Here is a 19699-nt window from a genome sequence, read left to right on the forward strand (position 1 = left end):
TCCTCAATAAAATCTATGTACAACCCCAAATCTGGCTATATGCTAGGATGAGGGAGACATCCCACAAAGCTTTCATCACCTCCACTTAATTAAGGTAATTCCTTTGTTCTTAGCCCCTGTGACACTATAGGAGCACTAAAAATATCACATTAAGCTCAATCGATAAAGGGTAAGGTAAGTGACAACTGTTGAAATGACCCGTGGAGAAAATTTCAGTGATCAAGAAGGTGGTGCTGGGAGGCATGGTGTATTAATTTCAGCAAAGTATTAGGGCAACACGTCACAGCCTGTAACGTATGTCAGGGGAAGGAATGTAAAGAAGTGAATGAAGGGACTCTTACCTTCTTGATGTAAGGCATGTATGCACGGTCTTTGTTGTAGGACCCATACTCATTCTCCACTTGCACAGCAATGATGGGTCCCCCGTACTTATACTGGGGGAGATATAAACAGAAGTTAAGTGGGTTGTGGGCACCATAATATCTAAATTGGAATCCATCACAAATTACTAGTAGCACATTATACTGAGAACAAGACTCTCAATGGGCTTTGTGTGTAGTTGAGAATGACATCATCAGACATCAAAGCAAGAAGCACCAGGCCCATGTCCTCCCGTGGAAACATCAGTCAACCACGATTGACTAGAGCAGTTCTGGGAACCAGTCAAAGACCTAAGCAAACAGGTGTCCCGACTGACCACCAGTCAAGAAACCAGTGCATGTGACAGAGAAAATCTGTCATGTCTGTACTCACCCTTGGCCCCAACCCTCCTATGGGTAGCGTGGCCTGGTTAACAGAAAGGATCTCAAATTCCCACTCCCCTCCCCCAGGATGGAAGGACAAAATGAACCTCATTTGCAATATTCTGGTCTGTCTGTCTAGCGGAACAGCTTCTGTCTCAGATGACTTGGTTCTCAGACAGGACGTGTCAGCCCTGTTTGGACCCAGGCTGGAGGCTGAAGAAGCAGTGGCAGATGCTGCAGCCTGTCAACACTGAGGAAGACTATAAACGTGTGAGTGACTAGAACAATGGAATTATGGGCCGAAGAATAGGACAAACGTCTAAGAAGAAACTGGAGTAAGACCGTTTGGGGCACGACAGCTTGTAAAGGAAACCAGGGTTCAGGTGGAAGATGGAAGGCATGGATAGGATATATGTCCAGAAAATATAAGCGATTGTATATCTTCATCCTGGGCTGATTTTCTAAGTTCAAAACCCCATCACTGAGTGAAGGTCTTCCCTGACCATCTGCAGAGACAGGGAAAGGAAACTGTATTTTCCATGCCTAATGTTCAACCAAAAGCCTTGAGGGGCACACAATAAGGAAACACAGACATAAGGAGCACAGTCCAGTGTAAGAACACTTTACTAGCATGTGCTGGCCCTGGGTTGGATCCTCAGAACCACAAACTAAAACAGGGGAAAGGGAGGGGCTTGGGTTGATGGAATGGAGAAGGGGATAAGAGAGGCTAACAGCAGGGGATTGGTCGAAAAACATACACATATGTGATAAATATTTCATATATGAAACTGTAAAAGAATAAATAACTGGAAAAAAATCTAAAAAGCACACACAGCAGATTTACTAGACAAAATAGACAAGAAATGAACTTGAAATGACTATTTGAAATTACCTACCTAAGGGAAAGAAAAGAAAAATAAGTGAAAACTATGAACAGGTCCACATGAACTTAGGGAACACCATTAATCAGACCTGGTCCATAAAGGGAGCTCAGGACAGCCGGGACTACAAAGAGTAACCCTGCCTTGATAAACCAAAACACACATGACCTTATGTGTAGAAAATCACCAACAAGAGACACACAACAGTTTATGAACCAACTCAGTGAGCTTACATAACACAAAACCAACAAAAATATAATCAGTTATATTTTCATACACAACCAATGAACAATTGCAAACAGCATCAAAAAGAATAAAATAAGGATAAATTTAACTAAGGAAGTAAAATACTACAAATGGGTGCTAAAGGAAAGTAAAAAAGATGCCAACAAAGAAATAAATTCTGGGGGCTGGAGAGATGGCTCAGTGGTTAAGAGCACTGACTCTTAACTCTGACAAACGTCCAGAGGACCCGGGTTCAATTCCCAGCACCCACATGGCAGCTTACAACTGTCTGTAACTCCAGTTCTGGGGGATCTAACACCTTCACACCAATGCACATAAAAATAAAGTGAAATAAATTATAAAAAAAAGAAAGAAAGAAATTCTGGGTCCATGGATTGGAAGAACCACTGCTATTAAGTCAGTGTGGTCCAGAGATTTACAGGTACGTGAAATCCCTATCACAACCCCAGAGTTTTTGCTGAAATAGAAAATGACATTCCAAAATCGATCTGAACTCCAAATGGGCACCTAAGAGCCAAAACAATTCACAAAGGTAATAAATACAGAGGCCTCACACTTCTGATTTCAGAACTCACTACAAAGCCAGTTATCAAAGCCATGTGATAGTGGCATGACGGCATTGTCTATGGAAATTATTTTTAATATTTATTGGCTTTTACATTTTCTTCATATAATCATATTCTTTCCCCTCCCCCAACTCCTCCTAGATCTTCCCCACTTCCCTGCCCACCTGACTCCACGTTCTTCTCTTGCTCGATGAGGCCCTCTGTGTGTGTGTGACAATTGTGTAGTTTGGTCTGTTTGTAGGGCTCCTAGCAGTGAGATCAGGACCTGTCCCTGGCGCTTAGCTGGCTTTTGGGAACCTGGCCCCCATGCTGGATTACCTCACCCAGCCCTGATGCAGGGGGAGGAGCTCAGTCCTACCTCAACTTGATGTGCCATGCTTTGTTCAAGCCCATGGCAGGCCTGCCCCTTTCTGAATGGAGACAGAGGAGGAGTGGATGGAGAAGGGGGTAGATGGGAGTGAGGGGGTTAGGGGAGAGGGATGGGAGAGAGGAGAGGATGGAGGGGAAACTGTGGTCAGTATGTAAAATAAATGAAAAAAGATTAACAAAATAAAATTAAATTTAAAAAAATCAAAACAAAGTAAAAGAAACAAAAAGAACATCCAGTGCATTTTGTGTTGTTCAACTATTCCTAAGATGGTGCCTGCCCTGGGGTGTGGTTGATATACCCAGTGTCACTCCATTGGATAAAACTGATTTTCCCTGTCCTGGAAATCCCAAATAGCTTCTCAGTGAGAGGTGAACTCTGTGTCCACTTCCCCTTCTCCGTGCTGGGATTTTGTCTAGCTTGAACTTGTGCACATCTTGTGCATGCTGCCAGTTTCTGAGCTCCTATGGACATCAGTCCTTTTGTATGTGGAGTCATCTACCACCTCTGTCAGATGTAAAGACATTTTCCCCACTCTGTAGGCAGCCGCTTTGGTCAAATGATGGTGTCTTTTGCTATACAGAAGCCTTTTAGCTTCATGAGGACCCATTTATTAAGTGTTGCTCTTATGAGACCCCTATGCTATGGGTCCCATTAAGAAAGTCCTTTCCTGTGCCAATGAGTTCAAGTGAATGCTCTACATTCTCTTCTATCAGTTCCAGGATATTAGGTTTTATATTGAGGTCTCTTATCCATTTGGAGTTGATTTTTGTTTAGGGTTATATGGATCTATTTTCATTCTTCTACTACAGCTACCCAGTTTGACCAGCACCATTGTTGAAGATGCTGTCTTTTCTCCAGTGTGGATTTACTTTTGCTTCTTTGCCAAAAAGCAGGTATCCATAGGTGTGTAGAATTATGCCTGGACCTTCAACTCTATTCCACTGATCAACATGTCTATTTTAATGCCAACATCATGTTGTTTTTATTAGGCTAGCTCTGTAATACAACCTGAAATCTGGGATAGTGATACTTCCAACATCTTTTATTATTCAGGACTGTTTTAGCTACCCTGGGTTTTTTGTCTTTCTATATGAAGTTTAAGATTTTTTTTTTCAGTAAAGAATTGTATTGGAATTTTGTTGGAGACTGCACTGAATCTATAGATTGCTTTTGGTAGAATGGCCATTTTTACTATGTTACTACTACCCTACTGATCCATAAGCACAGAAGATTTTTCAATCTTCAAATATCTTCTCCAATTTATTTCTTCATATTAAAGAAAAAAGTTCATAATAAAATTTTTATTGCCTACGTCTTAAGGCTATTATGAAAGATACTGTTTCCCTGATTCCTTTCTTAGTATGTTTTCCATTTGTATATAGGAAAGCTACTGAATTTTGGTATTAATTTTGTACCCAACACTTTACTGGAAGTGTTTATCAGCTGTAGAAGTTTCCTGGTAGAACTCTTATGGTCTTTTACATATATGATCATATTGTCTGCAAATATGAGTACTTTGACCTCTTCCTTTCCTATTTGTATCCTTGGTCTCCTTCAGTTGTCTTACTGCTCTAGCTAAGACTTCAAGTTCTATACTGAGCTGGTATATAAAGAGCAGACAGCCTTGCCTTCTTCCTGATTTTAGTGGAAATGCTTTGAGTTTCTCTCTGCTTAGGATAATGTCGACCATATGCTTGCTGTAAATGCCTTTATTATGTTAAGATACCATCCTTATATCCCTCGTCTTTCTCATTTTTAGTAGCTGATAGAATTCCTGTTCTTGCACTATACCTGCTCTCTCCTGAAGCCCACATTTCCCTCCTAGGTGATTTCGGGTGTTCTTGAAGTTTTGTGTAGCAGTTCTGTAAATGGTCTGCATCACTTCCCAATTCCAGTGTTTCCACGTTTTCCTGAGCTAGAAGGTTAAAAGTTTGAATTGTGTCAAAATCCATATGCTGAAATCACAACCTCAAGTGGTATTAAGAGACAGGACCTCAGAAATCATGAGATCGTGAGGATGGAGCCCTCACAAGTGGATTAGTGTCCTTATGAAAAATACCAGAGTCTGGGGAATAGTTTAGAGATAGAACGCTTACCTATATAGGTGAGCAACCCAAGGTGGGAGGGAGGAGACAACAGGGGATGAAGTTGGAGGGAGAGAGATTGATTGTTTGATTGATTGATTGATTGATTGATTGAACGGACCTCTGGCTTTCAGAGCTTCTCCAGCTTTGCTGATGTTTTTAATCTGTCCTAGTTCTCTTGGCTGATGTTTTCAGCCATCACAGAACAGTTCCCCCAGCTGTTTCGGTCACAGAACAGTTCTCCCTAACTGCTGTTTCTGTCACAGAACCGTTCCCCCTAACTGATGTTTTTAAGCCACCACACAGTAGTGGGCTTGTTTTGCAGCTTTCAATTACCCATAACAAATGACAGTATGAAAATATGAAATGGAAAATTTTATATAAATAATTCATAAATTTTAAGTTGTGCATAAATGTAATGGGAAGAGTAATCTGATGAAAGCTGGCACCACCCTATTATGTTCAGCCTGACTATAAGTCATCTCTTTGTCCAGGGTAAACAACCTTTGCTGTAAACAACCTGTCTGTCAGTCAGTAAGTGGCCACCTCTATTTCAGATGAATTGCAGGACTTCGCTGCTTAGGTTCAAGTAGCCTTGGCTGTATTTTAAGATAATCATAAAGTATAAGATTAGAGATTCTGGTGACTTTATTACAGTGTATTACAGTTGCTATAATTATTCTGTTTTATGATGTTATTATCCTTAATGCCTTACTGTGTCTGATCCATTTAACTTCGTTGTATGTGTCTATAAATAGGAAATGTCATATATGTAGGTTTACTCCTATCTGTGGTCTCAGGCACCCATTAAGCGTCTTGGAATATACATCTCCTCTGATAAGAAGATTATTATCCATTTAATGATGACTAACTGTATACTTGAAAGGGTCAGCTCTTGTGTACATTTTACACAATAAAGAACAGGTGAAACTGTGCTGTATCCATGAACAAGCTTGCTTACACTATTCCCATGCCTTAGAACGCATTCCCAAAACAACCTTCCCTGCAGCTCCATCACAGAATGCACTGGGCCATCTCAGGACTCCATGTTCCCTGGGAAAACCTCAATAAGAACTTCCAAGCTTCCTGATTCTTTCATATTTAGCAATGCCTGGTTTAGTAAATGAAAAGGCACTCAGTTACATCTGATTTACAATGAAGATTTTCTGTAAATAGGCAGTAATTTGTAAATATAAACGTGGCTCAGGTGGTATTAGGGTACATTTATATAAGTGTTCCCTTGCTTATCTGGCTTCCAAACCCTCCTTGATAACCTGTTTCATCTGGCTGTTCATTTTGACTTATGTTGCTAGGAATGTTCCAAACCATTAACCCAGGAGTGACTTTTTTTTATCAGCACACCAGTTTTTTATTGCTGTACTAATTTCCGAACATCATTCTTTGTGGTTTTACATAGCAACTGGGTTAATTAATCCCATTCCTGTTTGTTATTGCTTGTAATTGTTACATAAAAGATTAAGATGCTTTCTCTCTAGGTTTCATTTTAATTATTTGTTTAGAACAGCCAGTGTGAATTGTACAGCACCTTTTGGTACCACAGGGCAGTACTTCAAAAAGACATCAGTTAAAGCTTTCTCCTTCCTTACACAAGACTCTCCCGTCCTATCCTGGGCCTAGCCATGTGTGCTGTGCTCTGTGTAGCACTGAGTTACTGTGTTGTTGGGACTCTGACGGACGCATGCTTCAATTCCAAAGGTATCCTGTCTACTCGAGCCCAGCTATAGCTCTGGCTGCACAGACAAATGAGGGTCCTCATGCCCATCTGTCGTTTCAGCACTGGCTGAGACCACACTGGGATGCACACTCTTAGAAAACGTAAGTATCACAGTCTCATGCAGTGGTGACTGCCAGATGCTCATCTGTGAGCCTGCCAAGGGTTGTCCACTGTTAAGAAGCCAGGCAGGAAAGGATCAAAAGGCCTTTTTTCTTTTTTTCTTTATCTTTTCTTTTATCTTTTTTAAGATTTATTTATTAATATGTATACAGTGTTCTGCCAGCATGTATAGCTGCAGGCCAGAAGAGGGCACCAGATCTCATTATAGATGGTGGTGAGCCACCATATGGTTGCTGGGAATCGAACTCAGGACCTCTAGAAGAGCAGCCAGTACTCTTAACCTCTAAGCCATCTCTAGAGCCCTGTAAAAGGCCTTTTTTTCTCTTACCTGGAGTGGCACCACCCTGGACATCAGGTGGTCAAAGTAAAGGTCCACTGCCTTAGTGAAGCCATGGTAAGTTGTTCTCAGCTTCATGTCAGGGTCTTGGAGGAGCCAGCTTGAAGAAGGAAAGAAAAGTAGTATTAGTGCCAGAGTCTGTGTGTTCCCCTTAGGCAGGCTGATGAGCAGGGAGAAGGAAGCAGCTTCATACAGCTCAAGAATGAGTCAGGAGAACAAGTCAGGCCAGGGTGAATCACCACCCCACCACCTCCAATTAGCTAGGATGTTAGGAAGCTACGCACACAGTCCAGAGGCAAGCACACACACCACTGTGCCAGCCTGCACACTGAATGCCTTGGGAAGTTAAGAGTTCAACTTCATGGCTACAGCAGCTCTCACTGCCCACTGGGATGAAGAAAACAAAAACCAAGGCCTGGTTTTCAAGTATTTACACTGAAGACCCGAAATAGACATGGTAGAGCACCCCTAGAATGCCAGCACCCAGATGAAGTGGGGAAATCATGAGCTTAAAACCAGCCTGAGCTAAATAGTGAGTTGGGTGGCCTGTGTAAGACCCTGTCCCAAGGCAGGAAGAAGAGGCAATACTGAGAGGCTTACAAGGTCACTGGGACTAGAGAGGCCCGGATTCAACTTTCCAGGATGCCAAAAAAAAAAAAAAAAAAAAAAAAAAATGAACCTGACTGAGCTGTGAGATGCTGACTGAGCGACTCACGTGCCTGTACCCTGAGGTCTGCCACCAGGGCAGCAGCAGGAGGCCAAGATGACATCTTCCCTTAATCTGCTGGGGTCACAGATTCCAACAGAAACTCAACACCAGGGGCTAGTTCCAAAGCTAAAGTCAGAAGTAATTCCCATTCAAACAAAGTCCTGAAAAACACGTTTTCTAGCGGGAGACTCTAAGGTCTCCCTTCCCCTCACTCAGAAACTCTGGAAAGGGACAGAAATGTATCAAGGACCGTCAGTTGGCGATGAAAAGGCGGCGGCAATGTTCCTCTAGCTGCACCTGCATGCCCATATCTACCAAACTGCCTAGTTTCTCACTGCACTGACGCCTCACCCTCCTAGAAAACCCCTGTGAATAGGCCGGAGCCCCCAACCACGGCAAAGGAGGGCAGGTCCGAGAGTGAGCGTCCCTACTGCTTCTAATTTAAGCCCGTTAAACCCTGCTGTCCTCCCATGCCCCGCTCCAGCTGAGCCGGAGGAAAATGCTGACGGCGGCGGCACAGGTGTCTAATCCGCAAGGAGGGGCAAGCAGCTCTGCCTCGGCCCTCAGCTCTGCCTCTCTTCCCGCAGCTCTGCCTCTCTGCCCGCAGCTCTGCCTCGGCCCGCAGCTCTGCCTCGGCCCGCAGCTCTGCCTCTGCCCGCGGCTCTGCCTCTCTGCCCGCGGCTCTGCCTCGGCCCGCAGCTCTGCCTCGGCCCGCAGCTCTGCCTCTCTGCCCGCAGCTCTGCCTCTGCCCGCAGCTCTGCCTCGGCCCGCAGCTCTGTCTGGGACCGATCAGATTCACGCTCACTGCTGGAGAGGAGACGAGCTGTGCCCCTGATGGGAGGGCAGGCTTTGCTGGAAACGGAGCAGACAATGCCTGGGCATAGTCCTTGTGTTGTGAGGACAGAGTTCCCCACACCACTTCAAGACCTTCTTTCCTCTGGGGACAGCACAGGTGGGTGGAGGCTGTGGCTAGCCACCTGTGATTGACTAAAGATGAGGCCAAAGATGATAACACCAGTTAACATAGAACTTGTTTTGATAGAAAGTGAAGGCAGACTTGCTGAGGAAGAGGAATGGATGTGGGCCCACGTGATAGATACCCATCTAGACGCCACTCCCAGAGCACACTGACCTTCATGGGAACTGCACTTAGAAGAAGAGACCCAGGAGAACTGAGGACAGAAACTGCAACACCGACTCCTCTATCCTGCAGCAACACTTGGAGTTTTAATAAATCAGCAGGAATGTCTCTAAGAAACAGACAGGGCAGGTTTGGTTTGCCTCATTTTGCAGTAAGGGCCAGATCAGATAAGTAAGCTGCCTGGGTGCCTCTCCAGAAGAAGGAAATGCCTCCAGAGAGATAAGCGTCTCGCTGCTGCCACCTGACACACGGAAAGACCCAAGGGGACTCGACAAGGACACTAACTGCAGCATTCCTCCCAACGGCCATGTCGGTGACACCGGTTCAGAAAGGAAATGCTGCACAGAATGACAACTACCTTCAAAACAGAACCAAGCCAACCCCTGCAAGGGTCATGAACGGGCATCCAGACCCCATGGCTACTCCAGAGCCCCGCACTGCCCTTTCTCACCTGGGCAAGCCCCCGAGGTCAAGCTCACTACAGATGTACGGCCCTGGTCGCAGAATCACATACAGTCCAATCTTGGCAGCCAGCTGGATAAAGGCCCTAGGGAGGGAAAGAAAGTCAGCCCTGGGGATCCAGAATAAAGGCTAGACATGGGAGGAGCCACAGGCACATGGGGGATCAAACTTTCCTGTTCCTCCCCTGCCCTTCTCTCTCAATCAGGGAACGTGGGTTGAGGAAGGCTTGGCCCCAGCTCAACACAGGAGGGGATTTCTGCACCAGATAGGGTCCAGAAGCCCTGGGTGCTGGGTATGCAATGGCTCCTTGCATCAGGCCCATCCACACAGGCCCACTGGGATTTGTCAGACAGGGTACAGGGCTTTGTCCCCAACAACAGCCTTGTTAACCCAGAAGCAGCCCCAATTCCATCCCAAGTATATGGACCCCAACACAGAGTCTGATGGGATCCGGGATCTTGACCTTCTGGGCTGTAGTGAAGGGAGAAGTGGAGCCTATAGGCTAAGTGCCCTGGGTAACGAGTCACAACTGAGGAGCATCTAGGCCCTAAGTTCAGAACCTTTCTAAGCATGCTAAGAACAAGGCTCCAGACCCAGTCCTCAGAGTTTCTCAAAGTAGAGCCAAGACATGACATCCTGAGCTCTCTTTATCGACCCCAAGTAACTTCCAATCCCAAACCAGGTACAGAAGCACCGAGACCACATACTCCAGGTCCAGGTTCCCAGAGAAGTCGAATTTGCCTCTTTCTGGCTCATGGAGGTTCCAGGGCACATAGCTATAAGAGACAAGATAACTGCAGCTGAGTTTGATCATTCACAGAAACATTGTATCTCTAACACTCGTTATAATGGCTAAAGAGACAGTTTTCAATAACTTCAAACCTCGGGGACCAGACATGGGGACCACGGAGAATTCAAGGCAAACCCTAGGAAGAATATCACATCTCCTTAGGAGGACAGAAAGTCAGCCAGACTTAGGTGACATACGAGCTACGTGGAGTAAAAGGTCTGGCTCTGTGACCCCAGGTTAGCTCACATTGCAGTATTCTTCTGGCCTCTAGGAGTCCGCTAAGAGGTTAGACACATTACTTTCACCAGGGCTGTGATTGTCCTTTTAATAACTGTCTCCAAAGCCAGGTCATAACCCATTCAAGGTAGTCCACTCCCTTGATTTGTAGTCACATCTTTTATACCCGATAATGAAGCACTTCAACCTGGCAATCCTCTTCATTTCATAAAGACAGCACCAAAGGAAAGTTAGCAATATTGAAAACAAAGCCATGGAAATATCAAGATTATCCCTCACTGGAATTTATTTATTTTAAATATTTTTTTCTTATTTTTTAATTATGTGCATGTGTGTCTGGAGAGTCGGGGGTATGTGCGTGTGAGTACAGGCTCCCACAGATACCAAAGGTACCTCTGGAGCTGGGGTGACAGGCAGGCTGTGGGGCGCCTAACATGAATGCTGAGAACCGAACTCTGGTCACTCTCAACTGCTGAGCCGTCTCCTCCAGCCCCTAAGCCTACTTTTTAGATGACTTGCACAGCCTACATTTCATCTTGTGTCTGCCATAGAAGAGTCACTAGGCTAGATGCAGGGATGACAGCCACAAAAATCCAAAGACCTTCCCAGAATACAGATGCTGAACTGATGACAGGCCACTGCCCTAAAATTTGGGAAGCAAAAGCTGCCTGTGAAAAAAATGTCACCTGTCGATCTAGACAAAGTGGTGCACACTTGCAATCCCAGCATTCAGGACTCCACTCAAGGAAGACTGAGAGTTCAAAGCCAGCCTGGGCTACACAGTTGAGAACCTTTCTCAAAAAAAGAAAATCACTGGTAGTATGTTTTTAGGACAAGAACAAAAAAAAAAGAGAAGACACTGGTATGCACAACTACAATGGAAAAGCCATTGAGAACAAGAGGGAGATGGCAGTTCTCCACTAGCCACGAAGGTCCAGGAGAAACTACACTTGCGGACAGCTTGGCCATTAGTGGTTAGACTTCAGAAGCGTGAAAAAGCAAGTTCATTTATTCAAGCCGCAAAATGAATAAGCAAATCATCTCCTGTATCTATGCTCAACTCTCTCTCTCTCTCTCTCTCTCTCTCTCTCTCTCTCTCTCTCTCTCTCTCTCTCTCTCACACACACACACACACACACACACACACACACACACACACTAAAAAAAAAAAAAAAAACACTACTACCTGGTTGCATCTCCTCTACCTCATCTGTAGGGAGTTCTATTGCAAACCTAAGCAAGCAGCTTGATCTGACTTCCTCTTAAAGCTCTCTTCCTGCAAGCACCAGGGCCCCCAGTTTGGTAGCCAGCCTTGGTGGAGGGATGAGGAGACAACACTTACGTGGTAAGGGTATTCAAGCCACAGGCTTTCATTTTGAGAAGGCGGTCCTTCCAGTATTCCTTGGGCACACGGAAATAGTGTATGGATCCCCCCAAAATCTGAAAGGTGGAGTCCTCCAGCACGAAGTCTGAGCCTTTTGTTCGAAGTCCCAGGCGCTGAGGCTGGAGCCATAGAGGAAGCAGAGTGCTCCACTTCAACCTGAAAAGGCAAAGACCTTCATGGAGGCTTGAAGTTCCCACGGCGGTGAGCACTGGCACAGAGATACACACTTTGTCCTTCTCTCCTTCACAAGTCCTCTGCTTTCTCTCTTTCACCTGCTCCCAGGGTGGCCAGGCAAAGCTCCCACCTTCCCACTGAGCCAAACCTTGGCAGGTGACTTTCTTCAGCACTACTTCCTGGGCTGGGCCCCACTGCAGGGGAAGAGCAAGCTGATGCTGCAACCAGGAACAAGACAGACACAACGTTCAACATGAAGACACGTAGGCTAAAAGGAGAGAGGATGAGGAAGGGTCATGCTACGTGGGGAACTGCTCTCTAGTGTCACAGACAGGAACAGTGCGGCTCACGAGCACCTACTATTGCCAGTTGTGCTAAAGCCATCAGACTAGACATCAAAGCAACGGCTACCAACACAGTACCTCGGAGCCCCCTCATGGTCACAGCCGCCCACCTTGGGGTTCAGATACCTAGAAAGAGGCATCTTGGTTAAATGGTATCCATTCACTGACCAGATGGGAAGTTATTAATTATCTTCTGATAATCTAGCATCAACCAAGGGTTAACACAGAATGGCAAGGGCCCGCCTGGGAAGGCTATGGGGAAGCTGCAGTCCACGAAAAGGCTCCTGTAAAGGTCTGTCTCAGTGCTTGGCTGGGCCAGGGGAGCCCTCAACTTGTTCCTGTGACTTATACAACTAGAAGTCTCTCTTTATCTAGGCTCTTAGAAGTCGCTAGGAAAAGTCAACAAGAACTGGTTTAGGACAAGTTGGAGACAGAAAATAAGACCATAAGAATATCTGGTGCAAAAGCAAGTTTGAGCTTTTTTCATTATAGATCCTGCAACAAGAGGACATATTGCCAGGCAGATTTTAAAAAAAGTTACCTGAGTGCCAAGAATTATGGGCCTGATGGTCCCAGAAAACAGTTTACTAAGAGTGCAGACAGTACATGGGCATCCCTGCCTACTTGGGGATTCTCTGGGACCATTCATGAACAATAAAAATTACTTTTGATCTGTTACTTCTGGCTTCTCACACCCCCAGCTTCCAAACCTGCCAGTAGCAGGTGGCAATTGAGCCACAGGAGATTGGCCCACCAGGAAACAAAGCACTAACGGGTGAATCTCAGCTAGGCAAGGCCCCGAGGGCTTCGGCTCCAGAATGCTTTTGCTACTGCTGTGCCTTTACATGTTTTCTGCTGCCACTTTTCTCAGGTATCTGGCATGGTGTGAATGGATGGGGGGGGGGGGGATCCCCATTGACCTTAATGTAGTGTGATTATCTCATGGAAATATCCCGTTCTACTGGGCATTTTTACCTGTGGGCTATCATGAAGATGATTTCCTCCTAAGCTGTACTGTTTAACTGAAGCAATGGTTTGATACAATAATAGTATCTGCTTAAATAGAATTTTAATGATTGAGAGGGTTTTTAATAATTATAATAAGTGATTGCGATAGAGGTGAGGTTAGTGGGAAAATTAATACAGGTAAAAGCAGGATATGGTGTTGCCCTCACCCCTGCTAAAACAGGGCCCGCAGAAGATACAAAATAAGAATAAGGAAGTATCACGCAGCTAGGACATATGAGTTTCTCTTGAGGAGCTGTATAGACTGCTGCTTAGCTTAATAATTAAGAAAAAGAGTTGTGTCCCAGAAGCTAGACTAGCTCAAGTTCTTTTAATCTTGATGTTGGGAGATGTGTTCATAGGTTTCAGTGTGCATCATAGCTAAAACAAAGTTTTACATATGACTTAAGGTTAGGTTAAGATGTTTTTGTTATTGGTTTTGGGGAAGAAAATCTTGGGTAACAATGTAAAATTTAGAAAGGCACATAGTTGAGTGAGGGACTCATTGAGGCCAAGAAACAAGAACAAAGACAGCCCAGTTATTATTAGCTTATGTCCCTTTCTTGCTAGGATGAGTTGGTGATCAAAGGTGATGATTAATTCCTTGTACCCATTTCTGCCCTCAGCTTCCTGGCATAAAAAACTGTTGATGAGTGGGCATGCACCCTGATGATTGAAAGTAGAGTGGACTGATTGTTTTTTTTATATATAAAAGTTTAGATTTGTGATTTTTTTAAGATTTTCCTAAGATTGCCTTTTAAGATAAATAATAAAGTGGTTGATCCTTTCCTGTAACCACAAAAAATGCAGCATGCCAATAAAAGAACTGGGTGAGAAAAATACCTTGCTCACTTACACTCTGTTAATCTGTAACAAGTTGCTTGGACATGAATGTATGTGGGTTCCTTGGAATAATTTGTTTTTCATTGTGATACATAAAATGTAAGGGAAATGAGAAAGATGTTATTTTTCACGTGTATTCACTGTAATCACTCACCCCTCACCAGAGAATTACGATTTACTCCCTCAGACAGAAAAGTCAAGCTGAGTGATCAGTTGCCGACTCCACGGATCCCCCTCAAGCCCCGAGCTGCTGAAGGCCGGTCCTCATGGCAGCAACACAAACCCATATAGGACTCCATTTCTGTTTAGTCATCTAACCTGTGACCTGATCTCTCTCTCTCAGCAGAAAAGCTTCATGTTCCAGCAAATGACTGGCAAATGACATCTGAGGACTCAACCACCTTCTTAGTGGGATGAAAAGAAAAACAGCATTTGGAAGTAGATCTAGAAGCGAGTTCCCTGGTAGTACTCTCACCCTAAGTCTCTACCACTCAGAAAGGCCATTTAGAGGGTTAGGTAAAAATAAAATACCCTGTGGAGTACGATGAAGGAGTCTCACCATTATTTGAAAGCAACTCGTGTTAGTGAGCTCTCGTGGCACAAAGAACAGTCTCAGTACATTTGATGACATTAATATGAAATAATCCCATGGTTGCCATTCCTCTATTTTAGTGGAAAACTCTTTCGATGCTAAACTTTGTGTCAGGCTATCTTATTACAGCACCAAAACTGTCACACTGGAAGATCTATCCAGTGAGATCCTCTCCACCAATCCAAGCCCTCTGCCAGCATGTAATTTATTCCAGCCAAGGGCCAAACCCTGCCTACCACCTGTCTATGCAAAGCCTGCAAGACAAAAGTGGTTTTCACATTTTTAAATGATTGCAAAGAATCAAAAGAATAATATAACAACAATAGCAACAATAATAATAATCTTTTAATATGTTTCTAATATAATAATATTTGGAAACATATGAAAAGAATGACACAAAAGTCACATTTCAGTGCTCATAAATAATTTTACTGACACACTACCACTTCCACCTCCTATATATGGATGGCTGCTTTGCACAGGCAAGCAGCGACTGTGGAGACTGTGTGGCTCACACTACCGACTAATGCCTGACCCTTGCCAGGAACCCTGAAATCTCTGTCCTAGTTGAGGAGTCCTGGGTAACTCAAATGAAGCCCTGAGGCTCCCACTCGCCCTGGCAGTAATTCCTCTCAGCAGGATCCTTTCTTAGGCAGTGGGCTCCCGACAGTTTGAGCGGTTTTCCACTTGTGCATCTCCCTTGGTTTGAGGATACTTCCTCTGAAGAACACACTCTGCTTTATTTGTCTGCTCACCTACCCCCAACACACCACACCACACACAGACACAGACACACACACACACACACACACACACACACACACACACACACACACACACACACACACACACACACCTGCTAGACTTGCCAGGCTACTGTGAGTAGTGACTGGAAAGATAGATTCTTTGTCTTTAAAAGTCTTGAAAGGGGACACAATGGCAGTCTGGTTATGAAAATGTACATACACGCACAATCTCATTATTTTAAAGACATTTATAATACATGTCAGTGGTCACTTTATCGGGTAGCGATCTTTGTTCTCTGAACAGAACTTGAAAAAAAACCATCTCTAAATGTTGGCCAAAGTTCACATCGTTCATCCTAACTTCTTACTTCCCTTAGTGAGCACCTATAAATTTCTATTTATGGGTGCAGAAGAGTCCTTTCTGCTAAGGAGAGCTGGACAGGGCTGGCTGGAGGCAGGCTCTGTGACATTCCTCACAAATAACAAACACTCTTGTCGGCACCCTAGTTGGTGACCAATGCAGGCTGACTTCTCTGGGTGTGGTCTGCAGACAGAAAAGTATTTCCATGTGAAGCTTGTTGGAAATGCAGAAACCTGAGACCTACTGAACCAAAACCTGCACTTTAACCAGATTTCCAAGGTCAGAGACAAGTGCTGTGCCATCTGTACTTTCCCCTTTGATGTGTGTGCAGCCTCCCTCTCTCTCTCTCTCTCTCTCTCTCTCTCTCTCTCTCTCTCTCTCTCTCTCTCTCTCTCTCTCTCTCTCACACACACACACACACACACACACACACACACACATACACACACCATTTTTCCTATGATGAAATGAAACAAGAAATCAGTAAGAGAAGTAAAACTACTAAATTCACAAACATGTAGAAACTGAACAACATTCTTAACCAACAAATGGGTCAAGGAAAAAAACCACAAAGAAATCAGAAAATGTTTAAGATGAAAAACAAAACCACAACACAGAAAATATACAGCTCCAGTCCAAATTTTCTTGAACTCCACAGTACCATGAGCCAATTAATGACTTGATATCTTTATTGCAACGTATCGTAAGCACATTGGTTGGCCGCCCCTCCCCCGGTGTATCTCTTTCTCTCCTCTCCTCCACCAACAAATTCCAACCTCCAGTTGTTCAGGACCAGATGCTGGAGTCATCCTTACCACTGCTTTCTTTTTCTCTGTCTTTTTATGTCCTATCATTTTCTAGATTTAAAAAAAAAAAAAAAAATCCCCATTGCTTGTCAAGAGATGGGAAATAAACACTGCAAACAAACAAACAAACAGCTAACTTGCCAAATTCTGAATTCTAGAAAGTTCCATTTTTTTTTTTCTGGAAATCTTCTGCTAGCTTACTAGACAAAACATCAACACCTCTGTAAAAGGGATGACTTCAATGAGATAACAAGGTGGTAAATGTTGGGCTTCTCCAGAGAATTCATTGTGAGAAAAATGAGATGACGCAAGTGGGATCTTCATGTACCAAACTCCAGGACAAAACTCCCTGCAAATAGTTATTAGCACTAATCATGATCATTAATACTAATGATCATCCTATTAAGAATAACCCCATAATTTCCTGAGTAATTAACTCGGTAAGATTAGAATACAGGACATGCAAACTGTGTGGTTCTGACTGGCTAGTTTAAAGGTCAGAGGGGCTTTACTGCTAAGTTAGGCTTGTTACCAAGGAGCTAACCAAACCCTGGGGAGCCCAGTGTGTCTTGTTTTCCTTCGCGAGCAGTTCATTCATGATAACATTTTCTTGGATGAAACCGGAGGCACCTGCCTTTCTGCTAGAACTTCTGTTGCTTTTGTATCTTGACTTCATTTTAAGGAAGCATTTTGGCCACAGGGCTCTGCTGCTGCAAGCCGCAGGAAAATATAATGGAATTCAGCTACTATCACAAAAGCTACTACTTGGAAAGGTCAAGGACTTTTCCAAAGGTCAAGCTTAAGAAGTCTTGGTGATATTTTAGTTTTTGGGTATATATTAGCCGATTCCTGCAATGATTTTCTTGTATGCTATGTATGCTTCCAAGAACTCATAACAGTGTATTTTATCTGAAATACCTATCAAACATCCAAGGCCAAACGACCTCCTGAATTAAGGTAAATTAAACTCGGACCCTGCTTTCTTATACAGTCTTAGTGATATTTACACTAACATTATAGACTCCTAACATTTACCTAACCACTTTTAGGAATGTAGTTTGAGCACATAAATTCCTTTTCTGATGTATTAACCGATATTAGCTCTGAGTTGACCTCCTCCTTTACCACTCCCCTTTTGGGTTGTAAAACAAAGCCTTATGGTCACTACCTGAGGAAAACTCTTGTCTGCCTTTATGACCCTGTAAGAATTCAAGCCTGGTGACCTTGCTTTAGCTAGAGCACTGCTATTGCATGGGTATAGAACTGTAAACCTCAGAGATGGGGAGAGGATTTTGACTGGAAAACTAGAAGAATAAGACAGAAGATTAGGAAGAGCCAGAAAGGAAAGAATGAGACGAGAAAGACCAAGATGGGTCAGAACTAAGATGAGAGAATTAAGATAGACTTAGAGGGGACAGCAGATAAAGGTAGAGAGAAATCAGGCAAGAAAGGAGCTAGGCACTAGAACAGAACTGAAGCTGTGTAGATAGGATTTTATCCCAAAGGAATAAAGTAGACAGACTAAGAGCTCGGTGTACTTAGATTCTTTTCCTGACAATAATTTGCGCCATTTGTAGCTTCTCTTCTGGGCCTCTGGGAAGAAGGTTATTAAGCTCTGCCCTGCAGCCTTCGGCCTGCTCTGCCTAGTCATGTTCTGCTCTTCTATCCAGAGGAAAGGGTGGCCATGCTCACAGTCTAGATAAAGGCCCTGGACAAAGAGGTGTGTATGTGTGGGTTCCTAATGGGGCCTCATGCAACTCATCCCACTAGCGGCAAGCGAAGCACACAGTATTCACTGTAGCTATGGAAGGCTACAGACGCAGAAACCGGCTATGGTAGAAACATGGAGTAGGCCAGCCCTGTGAAGACGTCTCATCAGGCTGTACCTTGTGAAAGAGCAGGGTGAAGGGTGAAGCCTCTTGATACTTTGCCACTGATAACTGAAGCGAGTCATGAGGACATGAGCATAGAACAGGTCCCAGCCGGGAAAGTATGTACCTGGACATAAGATGTGTTGCTGTGTGGCTGTGTTTAGACAGGGCAGAGGAGCGGGTCACAGGTTACCATCTCTTTCACTCTGAATGGGCCCATGAATGGATTTCCAACTGTCAAAGGGGATCCTGTAGGATGCTAGGGTGGGAGGAGACCAGATCCTGTCACCTCCTGAACAAGCCCCTTGAATGACATATGCAAATCAGAATGATTTGGGAGTGCCTGTCACCGTGCCAGAGGATTCTCCATAAATCCTGCCTACACTGATCAGCAATGGCGTTCAGTGGGGCTAGGAAGCTTCATTAAAGACGCAGTCGCCTCCTTCAAGCATTCATTCACCACAGTCTGACCAGACATAGATGGGCCGGGATCCCCACAAGTGGTTGCAACATAGACATCAGAGGAGCGGCTGGGCTTGATGATCAGAGGCAAAGGCCAGGCAAGACATTCCCTGTAGTAAGCAGGGCACCCGCAGCAGCAGTCTAGAACTTGCTGACCCCAAGGGTTGATGACTTTGATAATAAACATAACATGTTGTCTGAGATAAGAGCCTACAGGTTTAATTTCCAGATACACTGTGAGCTCTCTAGGGCCTCCTGAACCAGAGACGCAACTGAACTCAGTTCAGGCATCATACTAGCAGAGAAACCAAGAGAATACTCACTACCTCACTCATCCCAGTGGCTGGGCCAGAGACCACAATTTTACATGGCAGGTACATTACAATGCCCAAGGACCTCACTATACACACAGCGAAATTTCCTCCCATCAGCTCCCACATGGCTCAGCTTTTTTCATATATGCCCCTTGACCGAAGCCCAGTGCTTTGGACTCTTACAAGAGTCATCAAATACAACCCACCCCCACCCCCACCCCACCCCTGAGTACAAGGATCTGGACTTTCGAACCCCAAAGCTAGTACGTGCTTTCTCCAGGCACAGGCATTGCTGCAAGCCTGGTATCTCTGCTTTTCCCTTTGAAAGAAACCAGACTGCTTCCCCGGCTACCGATGTCTTTGTACTTGGCCCTCG

The 19699-nt window shown here is 44.4% G+C and overlaps 1 protein-coding gene across 2 annotated transcripts in view; it reads right to left on the minus strand.

Annotated features, from left to right (window-relative positions):
* Glb1l2 (galactosidase beta 1 like 2) overlaps positions 1 to 19699 on the minus strand; it is a 42495-nt gene that overhangs the window by 17018 nt on the left and 5778 nt on the right. Inside the window, exons 1-6 of one of the 2 annotated variants that reach the window (XM_076575903.1) lie at positions 12128 to 12249; positions 11764 to 11961; positions 10102 to 10170; positions 9384 to 9479; positions 7074 to 7182; positions 342 to 434 (exon numbers count right to left, since the gene is read on the minus strand). In XM_076575903.1, the coding sequence (XP_076432018.1) occupies positions 342 to 434; positions 7074 to 7182; positions 9384 to 9479; positions 10102 to 10170; positions 11764 to 11961; positions 12128 to 12234 (672 nt within the window). In that variant the 5' untranslated portion in view covers positions 12235 to 12249. Of the gene's footprint in view, positions 1 to 341; positions 435 to 7073; positions 7183 to 9383; positions 9480 to 10101; positions 10171 to 11763; positions 11962 to 12127; positions 12250 to 19699 lie in introns of those variants that run through there. The other variant, XM_006976581.4, reaches the window with a different exon arrangement.

This window comes from Peromyscus maniculatus, chromosome 7, assembly GCF_049852395.1.
Source record: "Peromyscus maniculatus bairdii isolate BWxNUB_F1_BW_parent chromosome 7, HU_Pman_BW_mat_3.1, whole genome shotgun sequence".
In the NCBI taxonomy this organism is placed as follows: Eukaryota; Metazoa; Chordata; class Mammalia; order Rodentia; family Cricetidae; genus Peromyscus; species Peromyscus maniculatus.